The sequence below is a fragment of the Trematomus bernacchii genome, unplaced genomic scaffold, assembly GCF_902827165.1.
Source record: "Trematomus bernacchii unplaced genomic scaffold, fTreBer1.1, whole genome shotgun sequence".
Lineage (NCBI taxonomy): Eukaryota > Metazoa > Chordata > Actinopteri > Perciformes > Nototheniidae > Trematomus > Trematomus bernacchii.
In genome coordinates this window covers 2,341,572-2,362,139 of record NW_022988050.1, presented here as the reverse complement: position 1 = coordinate 2,362,139, position 20,568 = coordinate 2,341,572, and the positions used below count along the sequence as shown (strand labels likewise).

At 45.3% G+C, this 20,568-nt stretch overlaps 1 protein-coding gene across 1 annotated transcript in view; it reads left to right on the top strand.

Annotated features, from left to right (window-relative positions):
* Window positions 1-20,273, top strand: part of bahcc1b (BAH domain and coiled-coil containing 1b) — a 62,012-nt gene extending 41,739 nt beyond the window's left edge. The window contains 15 exon segments of the mRNA XM_034119180.1: window positions 95-199; window positions 3,011-3,083; window positions 3,216-3,396; window positions 3,999-4,169; window positions 5,795-5,968; window positions 7,501-7,739; window positions 10,112-10,337; window positions 10,555-10,672; window positions 12,138-12,213; window positions 12,327-12,435; window positions 12,680-12,796; window positions 12,959-13,096; window positions 14,964-16,333; window positions 17,145-17,381; window positions 18,242-20,273. Of these exon segments, the coding sequence (XP_033975071.1) occupies window positions 95-199; window positions 3,011-3,083; window positions 3,216-3,396; window positions 3,999-4,169; window positions 5,795-5,968; window positions 7,501-7,739; window positions 10,112-10,337; window positions 10,555-10,672; window positions 12,138-12,213; window positions 12,327-12,435; window positions 12,680-12,796; window positions 12,959-13,096; window positions 14,964-16,333; window positions 17,145-17,381; window positions 18,242-18,451 (3,544 nt within the window). The 3' untranslated portion in view covers window positions 18,452-20,273.
* The last annotated feature ends 295 nt before the right edge of the window (window positions 20,274-20,568 follow it).

Below are 20,568 nucleotides of genomic sequence, written 5' to 3'. Positions count from 1 at the left end.
TTGACCCGATACAAGTTTCCTCCTGATTTCTCCTGCTGTCCGGACTCCATCTTTGATCTCTCTCCTCCTCCTCCTTGTCTTTCCCTCTCTGCAGGAAAGAGGAGACGTCTCGTAGTCCTGCCCGCCGGGGGCCCGGTCGCCCCCGCAAGCGAAAGTCGGCCCCCGGCCCAGCTGCTTCGGAGAGCTCCAAAAGACTCAGGTCAGTCTTCTGATACTGCGTCAGTATAATCAGTGTGATTGGCAAGCCCCGCTCATTCATCCTGATTTCTGTTTGTGTTCTTACTGAAAGGCGCGGCTGATTTTCAAGAAGTTCTTCTTCAGCTGAATTGATTCAAATGCTCTATAGCTGATGATTTGCTTGATTGGGCACTGGAAGGAGCCTCACACACACACATGCGCACACACACACACACACACACACACACACACACAATGGGGTATGTGATGGGAGCTGATTTTAAATGAGAGAAAGTAATGGAGATGAGACCTTCATTAATCATCATTAATCACTTTTAATCATATTTATCACTTGCATTGATTATGTCCCGATTCCCTGTGAACCTCGAGCATATTAATACAGCCGGACAAAGTCCTGATGCACAGTTATTACAGTGATAAACGACTCGACAACACCCCCACCCGCCGCAACACACAACCACACATTATTTAACACCTTTCGACACACACACACACACTTGGATGCTGCCACACATTCCCGCACACTGCTGCAAACACACACACACAGCCTGTGTTCAACACTCATAATGATAAATGTGTTTTCTCATGCTGCCCCACCTCTGTTAGCATGTGCACCCCTCGCCTTGATAAAATGATTAGAGAAACTCAGGGTTTGTCACGGTTACCATGATTAGAAGGCGCTAATGAAAATGACAATGAAAGGCTTTAGTCATACATACTGGTGCAACACACACACACACACACACACACACACACACACACACACACACACACACACACACACACACACACACAACTTGTTTAATTAGTAGCGCTGGTTGCTACGTGCCTGAGCAGGATCTCTGTTGTTAATAACAAGCGATGTATCGTTTGTTTACGCTTTCATCTTCGAGAGAGAGAGAGATGCGGGTTGAAATGAAAAGGCGAGAGTGTGAGAGGTAGAGGCATTTTTCAAAAGCCGAAGACGAACCCTTTTGATACACACATGTGTGTTTCATGGACAAAAGTATGTGGACATTGAAATGTGATTGGTGAAACGTGAAATGTCAGAACCACGGGCATTAAGATGCCTCTTATTAGGCGCCCATTTCTTTGTGACGCTTTGTCTCCAAGCTGCAGAGGTTTGCATTTGTGAGATTGGCCTCAGATGATTTACTGTAAAGGCTGAGGTTTTCTTGGAAAAATACAGTTTGTATGATGTCTCGTCCAACTTTACCTGAAGCATAAGTGTTTATAACAGTTCTGGAAAGCAAAAGTTGAAGAGAGGTGCCATTTCGGAAAGAAGTAGGACACACTAATCGTTGAAATGGGGTTAATAGACAACATGAAGTGATGGCAATACTTTAAGAGAATATCAGAGCCTGAGATATAAAGAGATGAAGTTTAAACCCAGCTTACTCTCTCACCTCTGCTCCTCTGGCCAGGCGCTGATGAAAGTGTGTGTGATTGTCAGAGGCAGCCCTTAGCTTTCCAGCATGTGGAAGGTGTGTGTCTGTAGGAGTGTTTGTGTGTGTGGGGTTTTTCGAGCCACTGTTCAATGATCCGAAGAGCACTGTGTTTAAAGCATTCCGACGCATTGACGTCTGACTGACAGACGGCATTCCCATTCATCCCGAAGGTGTCGGATGGAGTCGGGGTCAGGGCTCCGTGCAGCCAGTCAACTTCTTCAGCAACAGCATTTGGAAAATGATCCCTTTATATATACCTGTGGTGTGGAGCCTAAACAGTGAAAACCATACATACTTTTTGGCCATATTCTCTACAGCGTGTACAGGCGAACAAATCGTATTGTTGGTGAGAATCTGACATGAGGTGAACTCTGGGGCTTCAGAGGGGTTAAAGGTCAACGTTTGGGCAGGGAGATTTTCCTTTCCTGTCCTCCTATCCCCTCCTCTCATGTCCTTTCTTTTCCTTTGCTATACTCTTCCTTCTTTTCCTTTCCTATACGTTCATATTCTCCTAACACCTTCCCCTCTTCTCTTCTTTCCTTTATCCTATCCTCTCCTCTTTCTCCACTCCTCTCCTCTCTCGGGAGCGGAGATGCTGAGACCCAAACCTTCCCTCTGTGGGAATATAGGATTCACCTGCCTCAGACACCAGCTGCTAACAGAGTGTGTGTGTGTGTGTGTGTGTGTGTGTGTGTGTGTGTGTGTGTGTGTGTGTGTGTGTGTGTGTGTGTGTGTGTGTGTGTGTGTGTGTGTGTGTGTGTGTGTGTGTGTGTGTGTGTGTGTGTGTGTGTGTGTGTGTGTGTGTGTGTGTGAGAGAGAGCAGGCATACAATGAAGGAATGACAGAGAGAGAGAGAGAGAGAGAGAGGAAGGGGGGAGTAGTGTTCAATAGAGGTTAGTGTTTATCGATCGAGCCCTGGAGCTCCGGTCAACGGACAGACTCCCCAGAGACTTCTTCATCTCTCTCTCTGTCTCTCTCCCTTCCCCCTCAACTCTTCTCCTCCCCCCTCTGTCTCCCTGTGTCTCTCCTCCCTCCCTCACAACAGATCATTCTTACCCCTTTCATGTGTTGATTCAGCAGAGTTTCATATATTCACATGGCCACTGAATATTTCCATGTTTGCCGTCAAAAAGCGTTGTCCCTCTCTTACCTCATCAAAGTTATGAGACAGATCGGAAGAGTGAGGGGGGAGAGAGGGAGACAATGAATGAACCCAGGGGAGATGAAACTAGGGAGAGCGGAGAGGCAGAGAAAAATCATCCATGAAAGGAAAGAAATGTGTGATGGGATTGATTCTGTGATCTGGTTTGTATATGATGAAGTTTCATTTAAGTGTGTCTCTGCTGTGTTTTCATGTCTTCCAGGTTGGATTTATTGGAGGAAAAAGCCAGTAAGAAAATGTCCAATCACGTCTTCTCCAGCCACAGCTCTGCACAGGTCAGTCTCTCCTGGTCCATACACACACTGTGACAGCCACTTCCTGCTGCTAACGTTTTTGTTCTTTCCTGGATATTTCAATTAGCGGAAATACATTTGTCAATAATTAGCTTTTCCTCCCCCGGTCTGCAGATGAAAGCCCGCTGTAAGCACCGAGGTCGGCCCGGCGCCCTGAGCTCCAGGCTCGCCCGGCGGGTGACCCAGCTGAAGCAGAAGGCCCAGCGTGGTGCATCGTCTTCAGGCATGCTACACTGCAGAGGGCCCCCCGGGGAGGAGGACGCCTCCATGAGTCACTGCAGACAAGGAATCAAAGGTGGGTACAGACGGAGCGTATATATATATATATATATATATATATATATATACAAGAATACAAGACAAGGCAAGTTAAAGGGGCCCTGTGATGCTTTTTGGTGTTTCCTGTAGTGTGTTATATAGGTTTGTGTACATGTAAATGGTCTGCAAAGGCTATGAGTTCTCTCCAGAGGGAGTTTCTCTCACACACACCCCCCCCCCCCCCCCCCCCCCCCTGAACATAGTGACATGACTTTGTAACACTCACGCTTCTATTGGCTAGCGCTCCAACACATTGTACGTGATAGGCTAAGGGGTGGGACATCTCTAAGCGGTTGACCAATCACAACAGAGCCAGCCAGCTAAGCAATCAGAGCAGACTGGGCTCTGGTTTCAGACAGAGGGTGAAAAGAGGTGCTGCAGCACAGGCAGTAGGAGAAAAATAAATAGCTTTTTTTTAAAGCAGTTACAGTAGAGACACAAAATACAAATATAATATGAACCTGAAAATGAGCAAACCAGGGCCCCTTTAATTAATATAGCACATTTCAACGTTTTGGTCCTAAACAATCAGTGCTTTATACGCCAGACACTGAACTCCTCCTCCTGTTTCTCCATCAGACCTGCAGCACGACTGGGCAGCTGGTCAGACTTCGAAGAGGAAGAGGGGTCGAAAACCCAAAGTGATGATGGCCGTCAACACCAACAGAGCTCACCACAAGGACGACCGGACCTCCGACAAAAAACAGGAAGTCAGGGAAGAGAAGAGTGACAGCGAGAGCTCAGAGCACGGTGAGTTACAGTTCAGGTCAGCGTGAGAATTATGGGGGGGGTGCTGGGGAGCTCTGATAACACTTTGACTCCCTCAAAAAGGCGAGGGGGTGGAAACATTAATATATACTTCTTAAATGTAATCGTGATTAAATAATATAGTATTTTTCAAGAGAATCTGTACCAAAAAATACTGTATATTTGTAGGCGTGCGCGGCAGCTTTACAATACTTAACAATTTATTTTAACACATATTTATCCAAATATTGTGCTTGCTGTGATTTGGATATTGCATCGTAGTCCATTTTGCGATTTTGTTAACATTTTGATTCATTGTGCAGCCCCGCTGCCTTCTTCACTTCCGACTTTCTGAATACGATTATGTCAAGCGCCTGCAGTTGAACGCTTACATAAGCTGTGTGTCTGATTGTCACACACTCATATGTAGTCCGGTGTGTCCTCCAGCCACAGTTTCACAGGTTATTACAAATATGAGTCGAGCTGTGGCTGGTGGCTGAAAGAACATCAGCCAGACACTGTGGGATTTCGCTTTCAAGAATGCCTCTGTGTGTGTCTGCTTGTGTGTGTGTGTGTGTGTGTGTGTGTGTGTGTGTGGTGTGTGTGTGTGTGTGTGTGTGTGTGTGTGTGTGTGTGTGTGTGTGTGTGTGTGTGTGTGTGTGTGTGTGTGTGTGTGTGTGTGCCCATGAAGTATCTGAGAGTGAGTTGTCTGCCGTCATCGAGGGGGCCCTTCTCTCACTTCCCAGCTCGTCTGTCACACCGTTAAAACCGTTAACGACTTGCCACAGGCATGCAACACAGCCACCCCGGCCCTCAACACCGCGCCGTAACGTGAGCCTCGCTCTGGCCCGGCTCAGAATCTCACACCCTGGACTTCCCCTCTTCTTCACCTCCCCAACGTCAGGAAACTGACGGAGGTTTGACATGAGGAGAAATAAATCCTCCTGACTTTAAAACAAAATGCCTCAGACGAGAAGACGCTCAAAACAAAACTAACAGAACTTAAAGAAAACGCTCAAATCTGAACGACCTCGTTGCCTCGATGGCTCGAGAAGCAGTGGTTGAATGTGTGTGTGTCCCAGTGTGTGTGTGTCCCAGTGTGTGTGTGTGTGTGTGTGTGTGTGTGTGTGTGTGTGTGTTGGACTGAGGCAAAGTGTTGACGAGAACGCCATGGAAGTGACAAGTGTGTCAGAGATGTGTCGACACCCGACACGACCCCCTGCAGTCAGCGACACACAGCTGCCAATAACAAACCGTGTGTATTTGTGTGTGTGCTGCATATGTGCATGTGTGTCAACATTTGCTCCCCGTCACTGCACTTAAGGAACAAGCCGCTCATTATTATGCAGCTTGGAGTTAATATGTGACAAAATATGGCACTTTAAAAGCCTCAGAGAGAAGTTTGTTTCATTCTGAACTAACGGCGACATTTCTCTGCTCACTTTTGTATTCACGGCTACGAGTGTTTAGCCACAGGCTTGAGAACTGAACTGTAGATGCTAGAGGAATATTGAAAGCTAGCTGTCAATACTCCTCATCAAGTGAGTCCCTGGCTTTAGCTAACAGTGTTTACATGTAGATCACTTGAAGCTGACTGACTGATCATATTGATGTTGTGATTTCCACAGAGGAGGAAGAGGAGGACGGCAGCTACGACAGCGAAGACGGAGCCGGTGACATCCAGATTAGCTCATCCTCTAAAGAAGCTCCTGCAAACCCTGCCGGGATTCTGCCTTTTTTATCGCAGTCCTCCAAGCTCCAAGCAAACCAGAGAGCCGGCAGTAAGAGACCAGGGCCCCCCGGTGAGACCTTTGTACTTTAAGTCTGTGTATCCGCTGCTGTCAACATGCTTTATACTTGAAGTGAAGGGAAACATTAAAGGTCCCATGTCATGGACATTTCTACTGATCATAATTCCATTGTCTACTAGAATAGATTTACATTGTTCAATGTTCCAAAATCACATTGGTTTCTCATACAGCATCTCTGTATAGTATGTGTTTTCACTCTCTGTCCTAAACGGCTTGTTGGAGCTCCTGCCTATGAGCCCACTGTGCTCTGATTGGTCAGCTCGCCCACTCTGTTCTGATGAGTCCACCACCGTTACAGTGGAACATCAGTGATTATGTGTTACAATGGCGTTTGTTAGCAACCAGAAAATGACACCAGTAATGACAAACAGATGAGAATGCTGCGTGGGGTCTGGGTGCCGTGTTGGCGGGACGTTGCGCGGCTCGCTGCTGTGAGGAGCGGACAGTGTGAACTGGGTTACTGGTGTAGTTTCCTGGTGGCTGCTTGGGGTCTGCGAGACAGCGAGACATCGCGAAACTCAGCCTGAACTCAGCCTGAGCACCATGGACGCGGGAAGGAGGGGTGCTGAGGGGGCTGCAGCAGCCCCATCTGCAAGGCTCCACTAGCACCCGCACCCCCAAACGCGGCGCACCTACAGTGTAAGCGCACCAGTTTCGCCGCTGCGAGGCTACACTAGCACCCCCCCCAGCGCGTCACAGTTTCGCCGCTGAGAGAGTGTGTGTGTGTGTGAGGAGCTCCACGGATTGGTCCATCGGGTCGTCGTTACGTCACTTGGTTCCCGGAAGAAAAATATGGAAAAAGAAAAATTTCCAACGAGGCGTTCTGGGGCAGCATAGACAGGTATTTTCTGTGTTAGAGTTTTACTCGCTACAGGGTGTACTTTGAGGGTTTGTGACTTTGCAGACCGTTTACATGCAGAAAAAGCTACATAACACACAAGGGGACGGGTAATAACCGGAAAAGCATGACATGGGACCTTTAATATTTGAGGAGTTTGGAGAAATCCATATTGTTTTAGATTTGATTTGTTTCAAAATGTGAAGGATACTTGGACATTTGTGGTGGTTTTGCATGTGTTTTATGAATGGTTTGTGCACATTTGTTTTCCGACAATCCCTAATCTAGAATAAGTTTTAAGTTAACATCTAAACGAAGAATACAAGTGTATATCTTAATGATATTTACATAGCTGAGCAATTAAAACAGCTTTTGTTAATTTAACTAATTTAGAATAATAGAATATGCTTATCAAATTGTGTTATGTGGCCTCCATTACGTGGCTCTTATTTTAAATTTTTATTTATCTTATTGAATTTAGGTATATACTATTATACACCAAAACCAAGTTCTTGTTTGTGAGAACTTGGCAATAAATCTGATTACGATTCCATGTCAAAGAAAACCTAAAATCTTTTCCCCATATTTAACATAATCTATGACTTTATCTTATCTAATTTCATATATATATATATTGTAATTTACTTCCCAACTCTAATTTCCACGATGTCCTCTTCACCCTCAGGCATGGAGAGCTTCACCAGTGCAGATCAGAGGAGAGCTCCCAGAAGGCCGAGCCTCTCCTCCTCAGAAAGAGGACATCCAGACCACCAGGGGACTAAAAGAGCGTCTCTGCCCAGCTGGGGTGCTTCGTCAGTGGGCTGCAGCTTTGGGGACGGCCGGGGGAACCATGGAGCTCTGACTGAAGCCAAAAGGAGCAGCAAGGAGGCCGCAAGGAGGAACTCATCGGGAATTCTGGGAAAGGTGAGCACCAGTGTTGGGTGTTGTCTTGTATTTACAGTACAAGACAGTATTTTACAGTGACACGGTAATATTTTACTTTTTCCAATGACATGTATTCAACCAAGTAAATTACTTCCTGTCAGTAGTGATTAATGGCACTTCTCTGTCGACTACACCCTTCAAAACTGGCATTGCCCTCCTCAGCTGCTTCATGTGCACTTCTGGGTAAACGATTGAATGACAGTGTGTCTTTCACATTTTAATACTTTTCCAAACTTTGCAAAACTTCCTGCGCTTGATACCTGGTTAATTTTTTATGTATTTATCCTGTGCTCCTCAGAAATTGCAATAAAACGTGCACACAACATATAGTGCCAATGTGAGGTATATCAACAATATTTAGAGTTAATATAACGGGCAGGAAGCCGTGGGACTCTTCCAAAGTTCAACCTCCATCTAAAGGGCACAGAATCTGTGGGCTTCGTGGTATATTTGTTAGGTCACACAGAAGTGCATGGGAAAGAGAGCTGAGAAGGGAAAGGTGAGATGCAATTGCCAATTTTAGAGGCGTGACGCAAAGGTTATTCAACGAGCATCACAATAAATTACTGCTGTCACAGAGTTACAAGAAATGATATAACATCACTCTTTGAATGAGTTAAGGCTGTTTCTTTGGAACAAACCAAAAGGCTGGGTAGGTTCAGGCTGACAGGGAAATGCAAGTAAAAAAATAAGGTGACTCACAGAAGGTTTCTCCCTTCTGATGCATGCAAATAAAGGCGGACAAATGAGGAATTTGGAGAAAAACCTCGCCTCAAGTTCGATCCTTCCTTGAAATGAGCCGCACCCTGCCAGAAAGTTTGAAAATCCCATAGATTACAGAACATACCAATAACTCCCTGGCTCCCTTGCAGGCAGATATTAAGCATCATCTGTAAATCAGTCATCATGTCAGATATACCATATGCTGTATAGGTGTGTATTTGCATACTGCTGTGCTAACACACTGCTGGCTGGTCGTATTCGCGCAGGCAGACGCTAGCGAGACGCCCGCATTCATTTCAATGAGACGCCCCGAGGTTACCCCTGTCTTTGACTCATTGTGAGGGAATGTCAAAAAACACATAACTCCAAACCAAACAGTATAAAGATAATCTCCAGCCATAACCCTACACACACCCATGCACACATCTACTCTCACTCTCACTCTCTCACTCTCACACTCTCACTCTCACTCTCACTCTCACACACACACACACACACACACACACACACACACACACACACACACACACACACACCTAACCAGCACAACAGATAAATAATCATCCATGCCCTCTGGTGACGAAACTTCTGTCACTAAAATATATGGTCTCCTGATGTGGTTAACTTCAAGAGAGAAAATACACACACACACACACACACACACACACACACACACACACACACACACACACACACACACACACACACACACACACACACACACACACACACACACACACACACACACCCACGCCCACACCCACACTTTCAATTTGAATATTATTATCTTTTCTTTGGAAAGCCTTAAAAACAAGCAGAAACCTGTTGGGCGAGCTGACTTTCCATCATCTCATGCCATCAGTCATCTGTGGAGAGACTAGCCTAAACCGGTCTGGAGATGGATAGTATCTGGTGTGTGTGTGTGTGTGTGTGTGTGCGTGTGCGTGTGCGTGTGCGTGTGTGTAGAAAGTAAAAATGCAAATGAGGGTTCAAGCTTCTTCATTAGTAGGCCTCCGCCCTGTTGAAGTGTCCTTGAGCAAAACACTGAAGTCCTGTCGGTTCAAGAGCTGCAGTTATTACTGAATGTGACCTTTGACCTTTGAGTGAACGGTGGCAAGTGAGAAAAAGAAAATCCTGTGGCTTTAATTGAAGTATCACATTGCAAAAGGAGCAATGCCTGCGGTTGCTTCTCAAAGAAAGATTCACCACATCTGACTGGAAAAGACTCTGACTCAGTTTCATGCTGATCTTGTTGACTAAAGATTATTTTAAAGAGGACCTATTCTGCTCATTTTTAGATGTGTTGTCTCTTCTGTGACATGTCTCCATGCTTTAATGTTCATAAAGCTCTTTATTTTTCTCATACTGCCTACTCTTTTCACCCTCTGTCTGAAACCAGAGCCCAGTCTGCTCTGATTGGTTAGCTGGCCGGCTCTGTTTTGATTGGCCAACTGCTTAGAGATATCCCGCCCCTTAGCCTATCACGTACAATACATACACAAGAACCTATATAACACTACAGGAAAGGGAACACCCCCAAAAGCACAATAGGGCCCCTTTAACATATAATAAAGTGATGCCATGTCCTGTTGTCTCCCTACTGATGTCACATCCTGTTTCCTGTCCAGGCTAAGGGCCACGCAGTGAGCCGGCTCCTGCAGAGCTTTGCAGCCGACGAGGGCTTCCGATTGGATGAGGAGAGCAGCTTCTCTGAGGGCGAGGAGGAGGAGGAGGAAGAGGAAGAAGAAGAAGAAGGAGAAGAAGAAGAAGAAGAGGAGGAGGAGGAAGAGGAGGAAGAGGAGGAGGACATACAGTTGATCCACCTCCCTCCCAACATGCCTTGCAGAATACCCGGTAGGCATAAACACTGACACATCATACATAATTACACACTTACATGCAGGTTTGAAAAGGTTTTTCACACATTCGAACACACACACCTCCTCCTCTGCCTTTTTGCCCCCCCTTTTTCACTTCACATAGCAATTATTCAACACATTCACAAATGATGTATCACTCACGCTTTATCTTCTTCATCCATCAATCATTGAACCACGCCCTCGCTGCGCAGCGCTGCCAAACTGTGTGCTGAGTAAAGAGATGTTGGTGGACGGCCTGAAGATCCTCATCTCCAAGGAGGACGAGCTGCTGTACGCCGCCTGCGTCCAAACTCTGGACCTGCCCGACATGTAAGACCCTTTCCCTGCAGTGTGTCCACAGAAACACTCAGCTAAAACATTCATACTCCTTCACCAAATAAAACCTCAACCTTCCAAGGGGAACGAGCATGGTGACTATTTCATATAGCAAATAACCTGGTCTTCTAAAAAGTACGCTCCCAACCAAAGAGCATGGGATTACATTTGGATTGAGTTAGTTTTTTGACATATTGCAAATCTCCTTAGGCAAAAGACCTCAGTAAACTGCTGTATGTATTGAGCATGAAATCAAAAGTCAGCGTTAGATTATTTTAAAGGGGACCTATCATGCAAAATGCACTTTTGTACGTCTTTTATACATGAATATGTGTCCCCGGTGTTCCAGGGAACTCACCAAGTGTCAGAAAACACAACCCTCTCTATTTTCCTCCATACCCAAATCTCTAAAAAAGGGGCTGCAATGGATCTGATAAAAACTGATCCAGATTTGAACACTGTCCTGACGTCAGGACAGTGTTCAAGTGGAGTGGCTATTGGGCCAACTCCACCAATCAGGAGGAGACAGCCACGGCCATTGCCGTTCGAAAGCGCTGGAGATGCTGTAGTACATATGCCAGGCCTGTAGGTGGTGCTGTTCTCACAGAATCAGCCCTTGCTAAAACAGGGCTAAAAAAGTGCAAATTGAGCGAAATGAGGCATGGCTAAAATGCATGATCTGTTTGGTATTTTGAAAAAAAAAAAGTATAAATATGCCTTATATAGGTATGGTCCTACACTATATTATTATAATATAGCATGATAGGTCCACTTTAAATGATGACTGTCATTTCATTTAAAGGGGCCCCGATTATGCCTTTTGGGGGTTTTCCCTTTCCTGTAGTGTTATATAGGTTTGTGTGCATGTAAATGGTCTGAAAAGGACTCCTTTGTTTACTTCACATACGTGACACTCGAGCTTCTATTGGCTAGTGCCCGAACACATTGTACATGATAGGCTAAAGGGCGGGACTTCTCGAAGGGGTTTACCAATCACAAAGACCTTTTTGAACATTAAGCATGTCAGGGTAGAGTAAAGTAACAAACGTTTGTAATTTTTCGCAAATCCGCAACAACATCCGTAGGACTGGAATCATACATCCGGGTGGAAAATACATTTCAGTCGCATTGCAGTTTAATTATATGGTAAAGTAATTTTATAGGAGCCAAGGTTGCTGATTCCAAAACGATAAGCATCAACATGTTAGATGATAACCACCTTAGCTTACCAATTTCATAGTTGGAACCCCTAGAGGTAAGCAATAAAATGCCAAAATGCAACAACAGTGTTCTCTGGTTTACAACTATGAAAACTAGCTCTGGTAGTCTTGACAAAAAAACAGGTCTAGACAACTATAAAGATACACAGAAGTGGCAGCCAACACAGCTGGTAGTGGAAAAAAGTGTCAACTCATGAGAAGTTTTTATTTTGTATTAATTTACATTTTGTTTCTCTCAGATTCAGTGTTGTCATCGAAGGAGAACGAGGGAATCGCCCGCGGATCTACTCGCTGGAGCAGCTACTACAGGAAGCTGTGAGTTTCAGTCTTCAGGCTCCAGCATCTGTCACAGTTTTTGGGGTAGTTATTTAGCGCTGGAAACTCCTACTGAAACATTTGTAATACAGATCATTTTGTAATTTTCCCAGGTGTTGGACGTGAGGCCCCAGAGCGAGACCATCCTCACTGCAGGGACACGAGTGTGTACGTACTGGAGTGAGCGCTCTCGTTGTCTTTACCCCGGATACGTCCATCGAGGTGAACAGGAAGACACACACACACACACACACACACACACACACACACACACACACACACACACACACACACACACACACACACACACACACACACACACACACACACACACACACACACACACACACACACACACACACACACACACACACACACACACACACACACACACACACACACACACACACACACACTAGTGCCTTTCCAGAAACTCATGTCTTCTGTTTTATGTGTTGTGCTTTAGGAAGTCCAGGTGAGGAGGAGAAGGAGGGCTGCGTGATGGTGGAGTTTGATGATGGAGACAGAGGAAGGATCTCCCTCACAAACATCAGGCTCCTGCCACCAGGATACCAAATATGCTGTGAGTAAGACGAGAGAGTAAGAGAAAGGAAGGAAAAAACAAAAGTAGAACAAACAACAACAACAACAAAGAAAAAGGAAGGAAGATAGGAAGCAAGGAGGGAAGGAAAGAAAGAAACAATCAAGCAACATTTTTTTGTTTAAACCCATTTTTCTCCGTCAGGTGTTGAACCCTCTCCAGCTCTTCTGATCTCACCTGGTTGCCGCGGACGAAGAAGCTCCACCCAGGAGAGGAAAGACACGCCCACAGAGAAACCGGCCAATGAGGAGACAGCAGGAAGGCCCCAAGAGAAACGACCAGGTGAGGGAAATGTTACCACTATTAGCTGTACATATATTTACGTCACTATGGTCAATTTGAGAATTTATCAACAGTCAGGCAAAAAGAAGGAGAGCTGCGGTCGCAAGGAGCAAAAATCTAAATGTATTTTTAAATCGTTGATCATAAAAAAGAATAATAATCATACGTGTTTGAAAGTCAAATTAGGTGCAATGTCTCCTGAGGGTTTAACCTAAGGGTTAAGGCAAATATTAGGTTAATTAATAACTTTTTAGGTTAAAGTTTTGCTATTTTATCCAAAAAGTGACGAGACTAACCCAACTCAGGATAACCGGCCCCTCTGGGAAATAAACTACTTGAATCTTTAGTTTTATATGTGTGGGAAAGAATGGGTTTTTATTTAATAACACTGAGGAATCCACTCTGGGATTGTACGTCCCTCAGACACCAAAGGTTAATTTGATGTTGTCTGAGAAGTACTGGTCTAACTAGTAAATACATTCACAGCCCTTTAGGCAATATTGGAAAATCCCCCCAAACACCGCCTCGGTTACAGTTCAAACTGCCAACCACTTATCAGATGCCCCCGAGTCAGAGCAGGGGAGGGATATAAACCGAGAGACTCGTAAATTAAAACTCTTTGTTTGCCTCCTATCATTTAACCTCTATTTGACCACATCAATCACGCGTTAACGAGGTGTCATCGGTGTGTTTTCTTTTGTTACGCAACATGCTTTTTACTCTTCAAAAACTCCGGGTAACAATAAGGCTGGAGGGAGAGACAGGTTTACCAGGTTTTGTTTTAGTTTGAGTAATGGATATGTTGAAATATACCTGGCTAGGTGGAGATCAAAGAGATAAAGGGTTAACGTTTCTCCAAAACTCTTCCACGATTATCACTTTCAAGATCCATTACTTCATATTGATTATAACAGGGTTGAGAGGGTTACTTCAAAAATGTTACAATTACTAAATGTTTTAATTAGTAGCCTAATCTAAGTATTGCGATATAAAAGTAATGAAGTACACCTTCCTATTATACATTTATATTTATTTTTAAATGGGTTGTTACTTTAGGCGTTTTCACGCCGCAGTACTTTTCCCACAAAGGTTCATCAGAACTCTTTAGTTCTCATGAACTAAGTACAGATCGCGTTCACACCGGAATAAGTCCCTGAGGGAGGATTAGGCAAATGAAGCCGCTGACGTCACTTCTTCTTCTTCTGCTTTGGGTTTACTGGCAGGCCGCAAACAACTTCACGGCGTATACTGCCACCCAAAGTCCCCGGCCGGAAGTCCCCGGAGTTGGGGACTGGCTTCAGTAGAAGCTGCTGGGACTCCCAGTAGCTTCTACTGAAGCCTTCAGAGTAAATCGCCAGAACGCCGACACCTCCTCATCTCCACCGCTCCCATGTTTTCTTTTGTGTTGCCATAAGTTAGTCTCTGCGTTTGTGCGCTGGGCTAATGCTAATGCTAATAATGCTAATGCGAGGATAATAAAATGGCAGCTTCACAAAACGTTTTGGGAGTTTTACGGGGCGTGGTTTGCATTTCGCCCAGCCAATCAGACATAGGAACCTTTTTCTCCCACGAAAGTACCTGCTCTCTAGCAGGGACGGAAAACTGACGGAAAAGGGGGTAAAAAGGTTCTGATGAACTAATTTGAGTTCTGGCTCTTTTTGGTGTGAACGCGACATTTCGGAACTATATCGGAACTAAAGTGGGAAAAGTACTGCGGTGTGAACGCGCCTATTGTTATCCTGCTAGTAATTCCCTTTTATTTTTCTTAAAGTACCAGTAATGTGTGTTTTTGTATCCTGATTACGATATACCATTACATGTAATCCATTACAACCCAAGCCTGATTATAACTCTTCTCCTTTTTCAGTTGGCAGACCGAAGAAAGTCCACTCTGTGCCAAAGACATCGAACACGGCGACATCAGTAACGGATACCGTAACCAAAGGCAACACTTCCTTGTTGAACTGGTCTGTGCCCAAGAAGCGACCTCCAGTTGACTTCTTCCTCTTCAACGGGACGTCCCGTAAGACCCAGAGGAGGAGAGAGCGAGACCTGGGGATGTTTCACCGGCCCTCCCACCTCCTCGCTCCCCCTACACCATTTAAAGGCATCTTCGGCTCCCCTTTTGCAGGAGACTCCTTCAGCAGCATCGCCAACAGCTACTCCACCTCCAGGAGCTCTGGATCGGGGCGACCTGGCTCTTCTGGACCCTCCATGGGGGTCTCGTCCTCTGCCTGCTCCCCATCAGTAAACATGGCTTCTAACAACAGGCATCCGCCGAGCGAACGCGACAGAAAGCAGTTCCTGGTGAAGCTCGATCACGAAGGAGTGACCTCGCCCAAAACAAAGAATGGAAAGGCGCTACAACGACTTGGAGGGAAAGGGGATAAAAGTCCGGCCTCTGCAGGAGCGCCGCTGCGATACATCCACCCTGCCATGGTGGTGAAAGATGGGAAGAAGTCAGGAGGAGAGAAAGATATCACCGGGGTCCGATCTGAGGGGATTTCAAAGGGATCTCCACCTCTGAGGAAGGATCTCCTGTCTGCAGGTCTCGGAGTCCAAGAAGGGGATTTGGACTACCAGAGCGACTGCCCCAGCTCTTACTCTGAGCTCGATGAGGAAGACGACGATCAAGGTCAGGATGCTGAAGCTCCACGGAGAAGTGCAGGGGACGCATCCCAACGCGGAAGCCGATTTCTCTCCCGTCTCTCTGCCTGCTTCTCCTCGTCATCCTCCTCTTCTTCCTCCTCCGGCTCCATCTCCTCATCGTCCCTCTGCTCGTCAGAAAACGACTCCTCTTACTCATCGGATGAAGAGTCGTCCGCCGTGCTGCTGCGACGCGCCTTACTCCAGCAGGACAAACACAAACACAGACAAAACGTGACCTCTGACCTCCTGAACCCTGACTCCGCCCCCTCCAGCTCCTCACCTTCAGCTCCCTATAGGGCCAAAGGTAGCATCTCGGGGTCAAAAGTGAGGAGTGAAGACAGGAAGGAGTTGATGTCAAAAGGAGGTCTGGTGGCTAACAGTAGCACGGCTAAGGCCCAGCTGAAGAGGAAGGACAGAGGGTCCAGCAGCCACCATCAGAGGCAGAGCAGCCCAGGGAGCCAGCTGCAGAAATCTTCCTCCAAGGACCCGGCCAAGCGGCAGCGCATGTCTTCACCTGAGCCTCTGCCCAGCCTGGCACCTCTTCTGCCTGGACGCCAGCTCTGGAAATGGTCCGGAAACCCCACACAGGTAAGACACTTTGGGCTTTGTACAATTCAAATTAAAGCATACTTGAAATCACTCTGATTATTATTTTTTGTCTGTGAACGCATTTTTGGGCCCCTTTACATACACGAAAAGTCAAAAGAAAATTCACACGCGTCTATTCTGGTGAAAATAGACATATGAAATGGATTCCAGACTTTTCCATTATCACACATTGTTATGTTGGTGATACAATTACGAAACCATGTCAATAACCTTTCACTTCACAACTTAAGTAAGACTGTTGTGTCTGCTGTGTCATATCTTGATTACATACAGTAAATGCAATGATCAAATAGAATTTGTCCTTGCAGACTTTCTCAGTCTTTGTAGACTTTGGCAACACTACGAGGCTTTATTCTCTGACTGTGTTATCCTGATTATTAAGTCACGATCCTGAGATAACAGAACAAAACAGTTTGAGCAGCCGCTGCCACTCTCAGTTTACATTCTGCCGCGCTGTTTGCTCTGTAAACATCTGCAGGGTTAAAAAAATGAAACGACAGAGCAGAAATAAAGGTGTAAGCCAGGCCCTTCTCCATGAGTTTCAGTCAAAAGGAAGGAACTATTTGTGTGCCAGCTAACATGGTCCTGTAACTCAACAGGATCCGAGTGTTATGAGTGGGCATTAGCTCATTTTTGGCGTTAGGAAAGAAGTATTAAATCTAACCGTGCTTTGGTAGCCTGGGTTTAGCAAAACAAACACAAATCTTAATTGACTTTTGGTGGTGAAATGAGCCCTCGGCGCTGAATAAACTGACTGAGAGTGCTATTTTAACTCCCTTTCCCTCCACAGAGGAGAGGTCTGAAGGGTAAAGCCCGCAAGCTTTTCTACAAGGCCATCGTGAGGGGCAAGGAGACGGTGCGTGTCGGGGACTGCGCGGTGTTTCTGTCACCCGGCCGGCCCCAGCTGCCCTACGTGGGCCGGGTGGAGAGCCTCTGGGAGTCCTGGAGCTCCAGCATGGTGGTCAGGGTCAAGTGGTTCTACCACCCGGAGGAGACCCGCCTGGGGAAGCGACACCGCGATGGCAAGGTAAAGGCCGCAGAGTGCAAGTAGAATTGCTCTAAAACAGGGAATGGTCTAAGTAACAGCCCGTGAAATGTTCATATAAATATATTACCTCTTTGCTGCTTTTTTATTCCCCCGTTTCCATCCGCTATGAATGGCTGAACATCCACTTTAGTTCATGAAAATGTTATCATTTACTGTTTCTAAATACTCTGTTTAAAATCGGACTTTCCCAGGAAAAATGTCTCTCCTGCCGCACAGGAAGTCATGCATTTTTGGCAACAGCAATAGTGGTTTGTTTGGAATAAATAGAAAAAGAGCTGAGGAGTTTGCATGAGCATAAATATCCATCATGGCTGAGCAAACAGTAAAGATCACAACTGGCAGGAACTCAAACTACAACCCACGCTACGAGACATGACAAAAAACGGATTTGACATATGAGGCACGAATGATATTGCCAAACAAAAACAACAGCTTTTCTTGTGAAAGCAACGTTTTCAGGCTGTATATATCCTTGCTGATTTATCAACATACAGTAGGTGGAATTTTCGCCTTTGCGGACCATTTAAATGCACTGAAACCTATTTAACACATTACAGGAAAGGGATAACACATAAAAGCACAATAGGGCCCCTTTAAATGTTGCCCAAAAAAGCATGCATCAGTTACTTTAAATACATCTTGACATAGATTCTTGTTTTTTCCCAATCCTGCTAATTATCTACTCTTGACCTCAAACTGATTGCCCATTTCATGGCATAAACATTGTATAGGTTTGGGACCATTTAAAGGCAATCTGACCCACCTTTGTCCCTGCTTCTTTTCCACACAAATTGACGCCCCCTTGTTAATCAACCATTCTTCCTGTCTATCTTTCCCAGAATGCATTGTATCAGTCGAGCCACGAGGATGAGAACGATGTTCAGACCATCTCCCATCGCTGCCAGGTGGTCAGCAGGGTGGAGTACGATCACCTGACGCGTGACCGTAAGCCCGGCAGCGCGGCCAACGACTTCTTCTACCTGGCGGGGTCCTACGAACCCACCACGGGTCAGCTGATCAGCGCGGACGGCATGGCTATCGTGTCCTAGCACCTCCAGCTAGAGAGAAATCCAAAAAAATCGAACCTACATTCTGGAACCTGCTTCCAGACCGGAGCTAGGGACGGAGGGAAACCAAGACAAAGAGTTCTGACTCTGCTTGTTGATCTGTCCCTCGAAGAGAAGGAGCTGGCCACACTGGATAAAGCCTGACAGTACTGGCACTAAGAGGTTTTGTTCTGGGGAAAAGTCTGATCCGTGACAGGTTCAACCTCTTTATCAGATGTGGACCGAGGCTCCTTGTTGTCGGCAGCCTTCCCTGTGGCTGAAATAACAGAGGATATCGTTGACAAGGAAACGAAAGAACCAAGGACATGAGCACTTTGGAGTTACAGTCGCTTGGATATACTACGGCGGGAGTCTAAAGCAAAGACTGACTCGGAGACTTACTGTAAACCACACTGGTTTTGGAGGGTTTTTAATGGTCTTATACTGGTAGTTTGACAATTGGGAGATCCCCAACAGGACCAAAAAAACACTGTAGTTCGGACTTTGTGTGTGAGAGTGTGAATGTGTGTTTGCAGAGTGACTGCGATGACCCTGTTTGGCATTTAATGAGCTCTAAGTAAATAGTGCTTTAGCGGTGAGTGTGTTTGTACTGAATGTGTGGCACGTGTTCACCCGCGCTCATCAGGCAGGGATGACGTCTCGGCAGTTTATCTGGAACTCTCTGAATATGAATCTGTCCCGTACTAAACGTGCAGTCCTCAGAAAACCGGAATTTCTTCTCCTGTCAAGCCATACACGTCAATACCTCTCTCTCTCATACCCACCTATTGCGGGTGCGGAGACACATGTACAGGTAGTTGGATTGTTTATTTGAGATGTGTGTGTGCATGGGCGCTTGTGTGTGCGCGCTTTGTACAGCATCATGTATAATATGACATGTTGTAAATAGTATACATATATATTTGTTTTTGTTGTTTTCTTTTGCAGAGATTATTTTATTTACGTTTTTTTTAGGGTGTGTGTGTGGGTGGGATCGGGGGGGTTTTGACAGAGGGAGGGTTAGTGTCCTTCTCTCTCAATGCACTGAACAGGATTGGAGATTTGGGGTCAAACTGTACAACTGATGTGAAGACTTTAAATATGTAGAAAGGGTGTTTGGGAAATGTTTTTCTAAGGAAATCAGAAAAAGGCTCTTTTTGTCTAAATTCATTTTTCTCTCCTTATTTCACTCCATTGGGTTTTAAAATGTGCTTTTCTTTTAATACAAATACTGGAAAAAGGAACCGAGTTTCTGCTGTCCTCTGATCCTATAAGAATCTCCTTTATCTATTTTAGCCTGTATTCCTATATCAAATGTAGATATTTATCTGGCATCAAAAAAAAGAAACATACCAAAGCACCTGTGAGTTTCATCGCATTAAAAACAATTTATATGAAAAAAGACATTTAAAAAAAAAGAAAAACCGATCAATCAAATCTGAATCCGGGACCCGCTGCAATCACGGAGGTTTTTGCTCGTGCTCATCCGGCGTTGCTATGACAGCCTCCGAGAAACGTTGCAGCAACATTGTCTGCACGCTGCCCGGGCTGATGCACTTGAGGTCACCATGGCAACCGTAATGGCGTCACGTGACTGTGAAGGACAATCAGAGCCAATCAATGGGGCGATGTTGATAAGAGACAAAACAAGATAAGGATCAAATCACAAAATTACGCTTCTTGTCACTTTTATTCCTGCTTTGCCAAAAAATGTCTGTGTATGTGTGTTTTTTTATGTTTTCCTCCATCGTACCGTTTATGCAATTCTGTGACGACTGTTGGTTGTCGGTGTATAGGATGTACAGGAGGGGGGGGGGGGAATCATGATTGCCTTTTTCTTTCTTTTTTTTAAGGACATTGACAGATTTTTTTAACAACATGTTGCTGTTACACTGCAAAGCAAAAGCTTTAAGAGGAATGTGAAACTCCATTTTTAAATATTACTTTTATGGGTCTTTAATTGATTTTTCTTTTTTTAAAGCTGTATTTTCTCTAAGAAACACTGGAGCTGTAAACATCACGTTTTGACCGAAGCGACATCATTGCTTTTTTTATTTTTATTAAGACCCACTGGAAAAACTGCTTTGTACGGTTGAGATTGCCTACTAAAATATATTGTG